This window comes from Triticum urartu, chromosome 4 (genome assembly GCF_003073215.2).
Source record: "Triticum urartu cultivar G1812 chromosome 4, Tu2.1, whole genome shotgun sequence".
Classification (NCBI taxonomy): domain Eukaryota; kingdom Viridiplantae; phylum Streptophyta; class Magnoliopsida; order Poales; family Poaceae; genus Triticum; species Triticum urartu.
Genome location: NC_053025.1, coordinates 481,862,378 through 481,876,652, shown reverse-complemented (window position 1 = coordinate 481,876,652; position 14,275 = coordinate 481,862,378). Strand labels below are relative to the sequence as shown.

The 14,275-nt window shown below is 46.7% G+C and overlaps 1 protein-coding gene across 1 annotated transcript; it reads right to left on the bottom strand.

The window, feature by feature from the left end:
• Positions 1-1,542: 1,542 nt before the first annotated feature.
• Positions 1,543-2,964, bottom strand: LOC125552155 (E3 ubiquitin-protein ligase RDUF2-like). Its single transcript, XM_048715637.1, has one exon. It carries the CDS (start codon positions 2,748-2,750, stop codon positions 1,908-1,910), a length of 843 nt encoding a protein of 280 aa, XP_048571594.1. The 5' UTR covers positions 2,751-2,964; the 3' UTR covers positions 1,543-1,907.
• Between the last annotated feature and the right edge of the window lie 11,311 nt (positions 2,965-14,275).

The following is a 14,275-nucleotide window of genomic DNA, read 5'->3' as shown; positions in this document are numbered from 1 at the left end:
GGGTAGAGGTTAGGAGCAAACCGTTGATGACCATGAGAAGCTGTGAAGCACAGCTATATCATGATGGAGCACAAGTAGCAGATAGCAAAACTAGAAAGACCTTTTTACTACCTGTGGACTACCATCCAAGTTTTAGCTTCTAAGAATTGAACCCTTCTTTTTTATCATCGGTATGAAGCGTGAAGACATGCAATTGATATTTAGCTCTAGGCTGCAGGCAACACAAATGAGCATAGGATATTTCAGTATTCGTAAGACATTTAGAAACAAGTCCAAGAACAGACATGTGGCTACTTGAATGGGCAAGGAAATGCAAGTTAGTGAGCAAAGCAGAGACCATATGTGGTTTGTCAGACAGCCTTCTGCTCTAAGCAACCTAGAAATTACCAGTAAGTCCAAACAATAACAACTTGAGTACATGGTCGGTTTAGAAGTAATGCAATTTACAAACACATGATGATACAATATAAGGCAAATAAGAGAATGGTCACAAGCAAATCCAAACCATGGGCAAAAATGGATTGCAGCTATGTATAACAGAATGGACAAGGCCCTTTTTCTCGAACAGCATTAAAACATGGACTATTGAACATGCAGAGTTGATAGCTTTAGCAAATAATTCATGTGCAATGCCACAACTAACTAGAGAACTACTGTAGATATATTCCTACATGAGCAACAACACTCACTATGGGTGAGTTTCAAAAGAGAAATAGATAGCAATTCCATTGGTTCTGCTGAAGATCATCCTGCCACTATTTTATACAGAATAAATGTACAGAAGAAATGAGAAGTAGAACATCAAAATTAGGCCAACCACTATGCGCTAACTTGTATGACTGTCAAACAAAAGAAATGAACTACAATGATGAACATAGACAAAGAGTGTCATGCCTACTGCAAGATAACTAACATTGTTCGGAATCCAGCCCAACATGAACTTGGAAAACAATAACATGGTACTCCTAGCAACTTTATACATATATGAAGGAACAGAGAACTCCATTTGGATTTGCGGTCCAAAAAACTCCACTTCAACATCTCTTATACATGCCACAAACTGCTAATTGCTGTGATAGAAATATAATGACAGAATATCATCTTACTAGTACGGTAGACATTTCTTCGTTAATCACTTCACTCATATGGCCCCTCACATTAGTTCAATTCACGGAAGAAATCAATCTAGATCGGTATCTCAATGTTACATACATAACACTTGAATCGGTTGAGCATCAAAACCCTGTAATGGACTTCTTTTGTTTCTCTATTTAGCAGTGCAAATAAAAACATTAAGAGTCCAGCATGGTAGAAGGCACATCCAAAAAAAAAAATCAAACATCACTTGTATGCTGTTCAGGCCATCCCTGTTTAGCAGCCCAAGATTCGGCAAACTGCAAGTAAATCGATAGCCGTTGTTACAACTTATGACCGGTCTAAGGATATCTTATGTTGAAACAAAAAAGAGGTTTAGGCAGAGGAATAATAACAATAAAAATAGAAGTACTCAAGTATATTGAAATTTCATGTATGGGACCAACATAATGCAAAATCAAAATTTATCTTAACGAATCCAGTATATGCACAAACAATACAGAAGTGAGAACACCGATTGTTCTCTTTGCCTAGAATATTGCCAGTGACTGATTTCCCCCATAATTCACTGCTATCCCATTCTTGAAGGCTTGGGCTTGTTCTTCCTGATTTGCTATCAAATTTCATTTCTGAGTAGTTTGCTCATGGCCAACTCTAAATTCTTAAAACGAGACAAAAAGGGGGGGAATGCAAGCCCTTCATTTACATCAAACTAACCAATAACTCACCACCTGGGGTTTCCTCCTTATACTAAACTCCTACTTATTCACCACTATCATCAATTGAAAGTGAGTTACCAGGAAGAACATTGCTCAGCCACTACGGGACTGCGAGGAACTCTCGGGCCGGCCGCCCCGGCCAAAGCACCCAAACAGGTTCCTAAATACACGGCGAATCCGACCTTCGCCGCCGTCCACCTGCCCTTCTCCTTCTGGCCATGTCACCCGCCTCGGCCCGACGCCGTTGCTGAAACCACCATCCAGCTCCGTGTAGACAACCGGCAGTTGCTCTCTGGGCCCGCCGGCGAACCTTCCGACGGCAAATCCGCCGCGGGGGAGTCGCCAGATGGTGAGCCCGGCGTCCGCCTCCGCCTCAGGCACGGCCGCCGCCGGAAGCTCGCTGCGGCAGATGGGGCAGGAGTTGCGGAGGGAGAGCCAGGGGAGGATGCAGTCCTGGTGGTAGACGTGCTTGCACGGCATCTCCCGGGCCGCGGCGCCGGGCTCGAAGGCCTCCTGGCACACCGCGCAGTGGGCCCCGCCTCCCCCGGCGACGGTCACGGAAGGCATCGACTCGACCGCGGCCTTGGAGGCCGGCGGGCGCGGCGCGGCCGCCTCCAGCCGCGAGAACTGGTCGAGCAGGCGGTGGAAGCCGGACCCCATGAGGAGGTGCGAGACGTCGCCGGGCAGCGGACGCAGCCCGTCGCCGGAGCCGTCCTCGTAGTAGAGCTCGAAGCCGGAGAGCGAGCCGCCCCGCAGCACGATCACGGGGTTCATGGCCCCGCGCCGGCCGCTGCCGCCGCCGCCGCGCGGCGGCGGCGGGTGCGGGAACTGCTCGAGGAAGCCGCCGTCGCAGTCGGGGCAGACGACGGTGGCCGGGGAGACCCGCACGAAGCGGCTGCAGTGGTAGCACCAGTAGGAGACCGGGGACGACGCCATCAGGACCAAAAGCCCCGAAACAAATCCCCCGGGCGAATCGAGCCGTGGACCGGTCAGCTCCGACGGCGGCCGCAGATCGACGGGGCGGCCGAGCGAACCGGCCGGAGGCGCGGATCTGGGGGGAGCTTGGGACGCCGAAATCCCCAATCGATTTTCGAATTGGGGGTTTCGGGAGGAGACCTGGAGAGGGGAGGGGAATTGGGTGGTGGGTGAGTGGGTGGTTTCGTTTTTATGTGGGACGGGACGGGACGGCGCACTCGCTCGTGGCGGTGACGTCGCTGGTGACGGCGACGCCACGCGGGCTGCCGCGACACGCCAGTGCCAGTGCGTGGTGTCACGGCGTTAGTTAAGCGGCTGCGTTACGTTGACCGGTCAGCTGGGCCAGGGAGTCAAAGCCTCAGCCAAGGGAGAGAGGCGGGATGGATGGTTCGGCGCTGCCCGCCGCCCGGATCGGCTCCGCCGCTGGAGAGGCGATTCTGTTCTGTACTTTCTTTTCTTTTCTTTTCTGAGGGATCCCTTCTGATTATTTCGAAGTGAAAAGCAGCGAGGTCCTCGAATATCCATTTCCGGACCCAAACTCATATCTCGACGAACACTAACAAAATAATGGAAACACTAAAACAAAACCTAAATTATTTTTGAATGGAAGATGTTTGGGTGCGTGAGGTCCGTAGCGATTTCCAACGTGCTCGGACATCTGAGCAGCTCTCAAGAAAAAAACTCGACCTAATCAGTGCACGAACTAGTAAAAAATTTCACAGGTCTTAATTCTTTTCTGAGAGCTATTCAAATGTGCAAACACGCTAAAAATTGGCACAGTCATCACACACTCAAACATTTCTCATATAAAAAAATCAGGTTATTATTATTATTATTTTACTATTCACCTCTCCAAGTTCTTTTCTTTTTTTCTTTTTATAAATATACTGCCACACGGTACGTATACTACTCTATCGTTTGTTTTTTGTGGGATTCCTTGACGGGCTTGCCGCCTGTGTATACTACTCTTTCGCTGACGTGCACACACGTAATTTTTGTCCGATCATCGACCAATCCAGCCACATCTTCGTAGGTTTGGCAGCACAAAAGGTACGTACGCACGCACTAGTGGTGCCATGCCATTCAAAGAATCAAAACTAAATTCAGTTTCAAGACGTGGAGAAATAAGACTTTGTCCTGTATGTAAAATTCAATGAAGGAACGAGCACAGCACATGCCCCCTTTATCGATTCCCCTTTTCCGATGCGTTCTTCCTGTCTTCCGGTAATGCCCACCGTTGCTCGTCGCGTCGTATGGCCTGTGTTGCTTGTGTCTCCCGGGCCAGAGGCGATTCACGGCCGGCCCCGGTGCCTTTTTGCGAGTGGTCACCATTACAGCAACAACTCCCCACTCAGTAGATGCTCCCGGCTCAACGCTACGGTCAAAGGTCTGCTCCTGCTGTAATAACCGGTTCAGTTTCCTTTTTTTTCTCCGGGGAAACCTCCTCAGTTTCTTAACCACCCACTGGAAAAAGGTAACGGAGTAGCGCGCAGTGCTTGTAGCCATACTTAACCGCAGCTGTTTCTAGTGGTTGTATAATCACCGTGGCACAACCAGGCCAGGTGTCGACAAAAGAGGGAGGTTTGACATGCGCTAAAGTCCACGTGAGGAAAGTGGAGCGAGATCTACAGAACCAACAAAGAAAGCGGGGGAGATCTACAGAACGCTACACTACTCCATGTCTGCTGCTGGAGAGGAGAGGGCTGACAAGAAGCTTCATCCCCATACCTTACGGTCATGCATATGACCATGATCGCTGTTGATGTACTACTACTAGTATTTCATAAGAGCGGGATCTTTTCGCATGCTCCAACGGTTGCGGGAAAATAGCACGCACGGAAAAAGGCGGCAGCTCGCACGTTATTTCTGGCGCGCCGCGTCCGACGCGTCTATAAATTGCGTCGCTCGCCACGCGACTATTCTCCACATCTGCACGCACGCTCTCCCCCGCTTTCTCATAGTTTCCTTTTTCTTCCTCGCCGCTCCAGCGCCCCGCCACCGACGTGCCACCATGCCGACGCGCCGCCGAGGAGCGTCGGGCTACCGCAGCGTCCGCCGGCGCTCCAATGGCTGGTACTACGTCGAGATCTGGTCCGGCGACGTCCGACTCGGCCTCGGCACTTTCGAGACTGTGCACGAGGCCGCCCGCGCGTACGACGCGGCGGCGTGGCGCCTAGACAGTCCGCGCATGCAGATGAACTTTCAAGACGTCCACACGCGCCAGCAGGCGCAGGACGTCGCCCCTCCGCCTCGTCTTATCACGGACCAGGACCGTGCGGGAGCACACTCGGCGGCAGCGCTGCCTCCTCATCACCGAGGAGGACGAGCAAGTCATGGCGGAGTGGCGCCGACGCCTCCCAGAGGACGTCGCCAACGAGCAAGCCTACTGGGCGGAGAAGACGACAAAGCGCCCCGCGGATCAGTTAGACAGGCGTCGGCGGAAGGCCCTGGCGTTATCGCAGTGCGATATCGTTGAAGCAGGTGGGCAGTCGATCTTTACGGATAATGATCCTCGTTGGGAGGACATGTGGCTCGATACCTCGAACCAGACCAGCGAGGATGATGATGAGGAGGAGGAGGACGACTGGGAGTAGGTGGTAATTGCACTATCTTTTTTTTCGAAAAGAGGGGATTCCCCAGCCTCTACATCAGAACGATGCATACAACCATCTTTATAGATAAACAAATAGGTTCAACAGAGTCTTATAGTCTGAAACAAAGTAACGGCCAGCTCACAAAGAGCCACAACGCCAAAAACCAAAAGCCAAAAGGCCACAACCGGCTAGCATAACAACGATAGACAAACTAATCGCCTATCCTATTACATGGCCGCCATCCAAACCAGTTGAAGATATCCCGTGCTACCGTCTCCCACCAGATAGATCCAGCAACCAAACGCTCCCTGGCCTTCGTCGGAGTGAGTAACGATCACATATGGATCAGCGCAGTGGCTCGGAATATAACCTGCAAAAAATGAATATTTGTTGTTCTGTTAAAAGGCAAATCATTTCTGCAGTTCCAAATTGCCTACAACAAAGCACATACTCCTACGCGAATGTGTCTAGCTGTTTCGGACTCTATCCCAACAAGCCACATTCCAAATAACGTATTGACAGAATTCGGAGGAGTAATGTTAAAGGCAATGTGCACCGTCTGCCACAAAACTTTGGCCAACGGGCAATCAAAAGAAAAGGTGTTTGATGGTTTCATCCCGATCACAAAAACTACACCTAGTAGATCATGTCCAATTGCGCTTTACCAAGTTATCCTTTGTTAATATGACTTGTTTATGTACAAATCACATAAACACTTTAATTTTCAAAGAGACTTTTACTTTCCAAACATATTGGGAACTAGGAATGGTGCTAGAGTTGATGACATCGATATACATAGATTTAACAGTGAACTCTCCAGACCTAGTGAGCTTCCAACACAACTGATCGGGCTGATGAGACAGTTGAACCTCCATCAGTCTACTCACCAGATGAAGCCATGCTTCCCATCGGTTGCCAACTAGCGTCCTCCTAAATTGAATGTTAAGGGGGATGGACTGCATAATCGTTGCCACAAAAGCATCACGTCGTTGAACAGTACTATACAAGGACAGATACTGAAGCGCCAGCGGCGTTTCACCAAGCCAAGTATCCTCCCAGAAGCGCGTGGTAGTGCCATTACCGACTATATACTTTGTCCTATTAAAGAAGGCTGCTTTGACTCTCATAAGCCTCGGCGAAAAGGCGAGTCCATCGGCCTCACTGTCACCTGGGACAAAGTTTTGGACTGCAGATACTTACTACGGAGAATCTGCGCCCACGTAGCTTCAGTCTCAGCTGATAGCTTATACAACCACTTGCTGAGAAGACATCTGTTATTAACTTCAAGATTCTCAATGCCAAGGCCCCCTGGTCCTTTGGTCGACAGATGATATCCCATTTGGCGAGTCTGTACTTTCTCTTTAGTTCATCACTCTGCCAGAAGAATCGGGATCGATAAAAGTCCATCCTTTTCCTAACACCAACTGGGACTTCGAAGAAGGACAAGAGAAACATAGGCATACTCGTGGGCACCGAATTAATAAGAATCAATCGGCCTCGTATGACATGAGTTTGCCCTTAAAGCAACTCAATTTCTTCTCAAACCGATCCTCGATACACTTTCATTCTCTGTTTATCAGCTTACGATGGTGAATGGGTATACCTAAGTACGTGAAAGGTAATGTCCCCAATTCGCATCCAAACAATTGCCTATAAGCCTCTTGTTCCTCGTTAGCTCTACCAAAATAGAACAGCTCGCTTTTATGGAAGTTAATCTTCAATCCGGTCAATTGTTCAAATAAGCATAACACCAGCTTCATATTTCTCGCTTTTGCCAAGTCGTGCTCCATAAAGATGATCGTATCATCAGCGTACTGCAGGATGGATACACCTCCATCAACTAGATGAGGCACCAAGCCACCACCTGACCGGCCTCCTTTGCCCTACCTATCAAAATTACCAACATATCAACCACAATGTTGAACAAAATAGGAGACATTGGATCACCTTGTCTCAGGCCCTTGTGTGCCTAGAAATAATGACATATGTCATCATTCACTTTAATTCCAACACCCCCTTTTTGCGTGAAAGATTCTACCTCGCGTCGCCAGGCTTCATCAAAACCCTTCATGCGTAAGGCCTGTTGAAGGAAATGCCATTTGACTTTATCGTAGGCTTTCTTGAAATCCACCTTGAAAACAACTCCATCTAGTTTTTTTCGTGTGAATCTCGTGGAGCGTTTCATGAAGGACCACAAACCCTTCTAGGATGTTCCTGTCTGGCATGAAAGCAGTTTGGGAATGCTGCATCACAGAATGCGCAATCTGCGTGAGCCTATTAGTCCCGACCTTGGTAAATTTTTTGAAACTAACATTACGAAGACAGATGGGCCTGAATTGCTCGATTCCCGCGGCCTCTGTTTTCTTAGGAAGCAGGGTTATCGTTCCAAAATTAAGTTGAAAAAGCTGAAGCTGTCCAGAGAATAAATCATGGAACAACGGCAACAAATCCCCCTTAAAAATATGTACGCAATATTCGTGCGATAGCGCGCGTTGCTGGAGCCGCGCGTGTCGTGGTTCTAACTCTGACAGTGATGTAGGGGGGTATGTATGGAGAGGCTAGATCTTAACTATGGAGGAGTTGTAAGCACACGAGGATTACGAGTTCAGGCCCTTCTCGGAGGAAGTAACAGCCCTACGTCTCGGTGCCCGGAGGCGGTCGACTGAATTATGTGTGTATGAATAACAGGGGTGCCAACCCTTGATACTGAGGAGGGGGGTGGCTTATATAGAGTTCACCAGGCCCCTCCAGCCCTCAGTAATGCAAGGTTTAAAGTACATTAAGACTGGGGGTTACTGGTAACGCCCCTAATAAAGTGCTATGATGACCATAAAAGCTACTTAATGACCGACCGTTTGCGTGCAGGGTGACTTTAGATCTCCTGGCAGTCGAGTGGTTGGAATTTGGTCGAGTGATTGCTTCGTGGTCGAGTGTCTTGAATCTGTCGAGTGGGATACCTCCAAGTCGATTGAAAGGTGACTTCTTCTAGGGATGTCCTTGGGTAGGGTACTTAGTGTTGGGGAACGTAGCATAAATTCAAAATTTTCTACGTATCACCAAGATCAATCTATGGAGTCATCTAGCAACGAGGGAGGAGTGGATCTACATACCCTTGTAGATCGCGCGCGGAAGCGTTCAAGAGAACGGGGTTGATGGAGTCGTACTCGTCGTGATCCAAATCACCGATGATCCTAGCGCCGAACGGACAGCACCTCCGCGTTCAACACACGTACGGAGCAGCGACGTCTCCTACTTCTTGATCCAGCAAGGGGGAGGAGAGGTTGATGGAGATCCAGCAGCACGACGGCGTGGTGGTGGAAGTAGCGGGATTCCAACAGGGCTTCGCCAAGCGCTGTGGGAGGAGGGAGATGTGTCATGGGAGGGAGAGGGAGGCGCCAGGGCTTAAGTATGGTTGCCCTCCCTTCCCCCCACTATATATAGGGCCAAGGGAGAGGGGGGGCGCAGCCTTGGCCCTTCCTCCAAGGAAGGTGCGGCCAAGGGAGGAGTCCATCCTCCCCAAGGCACCTAGGAGGTGCCTTCCCCCTTTAGGACTCTTCCTTTCCCCTCTTCTCTTGGCGCATGGGCCTCTTGGGGCTGGTGACCTTGGCCCATATAGGCCAAGGCGCACCCCCTACAGCCCATGTGGCCCCCCGGGGCAGGTGGCCCCACCCGGTGGACCCCCGGGACCCTTCCGGTGGTCCCGGTACAATACCGGTGACCCCGAAACTTGTCCCGATGGCCGAAATAGCACTTCCTATATATAATTCTTTACCTCCGGACCATTCCGGAACTCCTCGTGACGTCCGGGATCTCATTCGGGACTCCGAACAACTTTCGGGTTACCGCATACTAATATCTCTATAACCCTAGCGTCACCGAACCTTAAGTGTGTAGACCCTACGGGTTCGGGAGACATGCAGACATGACCGAGATGACTCTCCGGTCAATAACCAACAGCGGGATCTGGATACCCATGTTGGCTCCCACATGTTCCACGATGATCTCATCGTATGAACCACGATGTCAAGGACTTAATCAATCCCGTATACAATTCCCTTTGTCTAGCGGTACGATACTTGCCCGAGATTCGATCGTCGGTATCCCGATACCTTGTTCAATCTCGTTACCGGCAAGTCTCTTTACTCGTTTTGTAACACATCATCCCATGATCAACTCCTTGATCACATTGTGCACATTATGATGATGTCCTACCGAGTGGGCCCAGAGATACCTCTCCGTTTACACGGAGTGACAAATCCCAGTCTCGATTCGTGCCAACCCAACAGACACTTTCGGAGATACCTGTAGTGTACCTTTATAGCCACCCAGTTACGTTGTGACGTTTGGCACACCCAAAGCACTCCTACGGTATCCGGGAGTTGCACAATCTCATGGTCTAAGGAAAGGATACTTGACATTAGAAAAGCTTTAGCATACGAACTACATGATCTTGTGCTAGGCTTAGGATTGGGTCTTTGTCCATCACATCATTCTCCTAATGATGTGATCCCGTTATCAATGACATCCAATGTCCATGGTCAGGAAACCGTAACCATCTATTGATCAACGAGCTAGTCAACTAGAGGCTTACTAGGGACATGGTGTTGTCTATGTATCCACGCATGTATCTGAGTTTCCTATCAATACAATTCTAGCATGGATAATAAACGATTATCATGAACAAGGAAATATAATAATAACTAATTTATTATTGCCTCTAGGGCATATTTCCAATAGTCTCCCACTTGCACTAGAGTCAATAATCCAGTTCACATCGATATGTGATTAACACTCAAGGTCACATCCCCATGTGACTAACACCCAAAGAGTTTACTAGAGTCAATAATCTAGTTCACATTACCATGTGATTAACACTCGATGAGTTCTGGGTTTGATCATGTTATGCTTGTGAGAGATGTTATAGTCAACGGGTCTGAATCTTTTAGATCCGTGTGTGCTTTACAAATCTCTATGTCATCTCCTAGATGCAGCTACCACGTTCTATTTGGAGCTATTCCAAACAACTATTCTACTATACGAATCTAGTTTACTACTCAGAATAATTTGGATTAGTGTCAAAGTTTGCATCGGCGTAACCCTTTACGACGAACTCTTTTACCACCTCCATAAATGAGAAAATTCCTTAGTCCACTAGTTACTAAGGATAACTTTGACCGCTGTCCTGTGATCCATTCTTGGATCACTCTTGTACCCCTTGACTGACTCATGGCAAGGCACACATCAGGTGCGGTACTTAGCATGGCATACCGTATAGAGCCTATGACAAAAGCATAGGGGACGACATTCGTCCTTTCTCTTTCTTCTGCCATGGTCGAGCTTTAAGTCTTAACTTCATACCTTACAACTCAGGCAAGAACTCCTTCTTTGACTGATCCATCTTGAACACCTTCAAGATCATGTCAAGGTATGTGCTCATTTGAAAGTACCATTAAGCATTTTGATCTATCCTTATAGATCTTGATGCTCAACATTCAAGTAGCTTAATCCAGGCTTTCCATTGAAAAACACTTTCCAAATAACCCTATATGCTTTCCAGAAATTCTACATCATTTCTGATCAACAATATGTTAACAACATATATTTATCAGAAATTCTATAGTGCTCCCACTCACTTCTTTGGAAATACAAGTTTCTCATAAACTTTGTATACACCCAAAACTTTGATCATCTTATCAAAGCATACATTCCAACTCCGAGATGCTTACTCCAGTCCTTAGAAGGATTGCTGGAGCTTTGCATACTTATTAGCATCTTTCAGGATTAACAAAACCTTCCGGTTGTATCACATACAACCTTTCCTCAAAAATCGTCGAGGAAACAATGGTTTTTGGCATCCTATCTGCAAGATTTCACAAATAACGCAATAATTGCTAATATAATTCCAACAGACTCTTAGCATCGCTACGAGTGAGAAAGTCTCATCGTAGTCAACTCCTTGAACTTGTCGGAAAACATCTTAACGACAAGTCGAGCTTTCTTAATGGTGATACTTACCATCATTGTCCGTCTTCCTTTTAAAATCCATATGTACCTGACAGCCTTACGACCATCAAGTAGTTCTCCCAAAGTCTACACTTTGTTTTCATATATGGATCCTCTCTCGGATTATATGGCCTCGAGCCATTTTGGAATCCAGGCCCACCATCGCTTCTCCATAGCTCGTAGGTTCATTGTTGTCTAGCAACATGACTTCCAAGACAGGATTACGTACCATTCTGAAGTAGTATGCATCCTTGTCATCCCACGAGGTTTGGTAGTGACTTGATCTGAAGTTTCATGATCACTATCATAAGCTTCCACTTCAATTGTTGTACGTGCCACAGGAACAACTCCTGTGCCCTGCCACACACTAGTTGAAGAGACGGTTCAATAACCTCATCAAGTCTCCACCATCCTCCCACTCAATTCTTTCGAGAGAAACTTTTCCTCGAGAAAGGACCCGATTCTAGAAACAATCCCTTATTGCTTTCGGATCTGAGACAGGAGGTATACCCAATGTTTTGGGTGTCCTATGAAGATGCATTTATCCGCTTTGGGTTCGAGCTTATCAGCCTGAAACTTTTTCACATAAGCGTCGCAGCCCCAAACTTCTAAGAAATGACAGCTTAGGTTTCTCTAAACCATAGTTCATATGGTGTCATCTCATCGGAATTACGTGGTACCCTATTTAAAGTGAATGTGGTTGTCTTTAATGCCTAACCCATAAACTATCGTGGTAATTCGATAAGAGACATCATGGTATGCATCATATCCAATAGGGTGCAGTTATGATGTTCGGACACACCATCACACTATGGTGTTCCAGGCTGTATTAGTTGTGAAACAATTTCCACAATGTCTTAATTCTATGCCAAACTCGTAATTCAGATATTCATCTCTATGATCATATCATAGATATTTTATCCTCTTGTCACGACGATCTTTCAACTTCATCCTAAAATTACTTGAACCTTTCAATAATTCAGACTCGTGATTCATCAAGTAAATATACTCAACATCTACTCAAATCATCTGTGAAGTAAGAACATAACGATATCCACTACATGCCTCAGCACTCATTGGATTGCACACATCAAAATGTATTACTTCCAACAAGTTGCTTTCTAGTTCCATTTTACTGAAAACGAGGCTTTCAGTCATCTTGCCCATGTGGTATGATTTGCATGTCTCAAGTGATTCAAAATCAAGTGAGTCCAAACGGTCCATTTGCATGGAGTTTCTTCATGCATATACACCAATAGACATGGTTCGCATGTCTCAAACCTTTCAAAACAAGTGAGCCCAAAGATCCATCAACATGGAGCTTCTTCATGCGTTTTATACCGATATGACTTAAGTGGCAGTGCCACAAGTAGGTGGTACTATCATTACTATCTTATAACTTTTGGCATGAACATGTGTATCACTATGATCGAGATTCAATGAACCATTCATTTTAGGTGCAAGACCATTGAAGGTATTATTCAAATAAACAGAGTAACTGTTATTCTCCTTAAATGAATAATCGTATTGCGATAGACATAATCCAATCATGTCTATGCTCAACGCAAACACCAATCTCGATGGTAGAGGGAGCGTACGATATTTGATCAACCTTGGAAATACTTCCAACACATATCGTCATCTCACCTTTAGCTAGTCTCCGTTTATTCCATAGCTTTTATTTCGAGTTACTAACACTTAGCAACCGAACCGGTATCTAATACCCTGGTGCTACTAGGAGTACTAGTAAAGTACACATTAACATAATACATCCAATATACTTCTATCGACCTTGCCAGCCTTGTTATCTACCAAGTATCTAGGGTAATTCTGCTCCAGTGGCTGTTCCCTTTATTACAGAAGCACTTAGTCTCGGGTTTGGGTTCAACCTTGGGTTTCTTCACTAGAGCAGCAGCTGAATTGCCGTTTCATGAAGTATCCCTTCGTGCCCTTGCCCTTCTTGAAACTAGTGGTTTCACCAACCATCAACAATTGATGCTCCTTCTTGATTTCTACTTTTGTGGTGTCAAACATCGCGAATATCTCAAGGATCATCATATATGTCCCTGATGCATTATAGTTCATCACAAAGCTCTAGCAGCTTGGTGGTAATGACTTCGGAGAAACATCAATATCTCATCTGGAAGATCAACTCCCACTCGATTCAAATGATTGTTGTACTCAGACAATCTGAGCACAAGCTCAACAATTGAGCTTTTCTCCTTAGTTTGTAGGCTAAGAAAATCGTCAGAGGTCTTATACCTCTTGACGTGGGCACGAGCCTGAAATCCCAATTTCAGCCCTCGAAACATCTCATATGTTTCGCGACGTTTCAAAATGTCTTCGGTGCCTCAACTCTAAACCGTTTAACTGAACTATCACATAGTTATCAAAATGTGTATGTCAGATGTTCGCAACATCCACAGACGACGTTCGAGGTTCAGCACACTGAGCGGTGCATTAAGGACATAAGCCTTCTATGAAGCAAATGAGGACAATCCTCAGTTTACGGACCTAGTCCGCATAATTGCTACTATCAACTTTCAACTAAATTTTTCTCTAGGAACATATCTAAACAGTAGAACTGAAGCGCGAGCTACGACATAATTTGCGAAGACCTTTTGACTATGTTCAGGATAATTAAGTTCATCTTATGAACTCCCACTCAGATAGACATCCCTCTAGTCATCTAAGTGATTACATGATCCGAGTCAACTAGGCCGTGTCCGATCATCACGTGAGACGGACTAGTCAACATCGGTGAACATCTTCATGTTGATCGTATCTACCATACGACTCATGCTCGACCTTTTGGTCTCTTGTGTTCCCAGGCCATGTCTGTACATGCTAGGCTCGTCAAGTTAACCTAAGTGTTTCGCATGTGTTCCG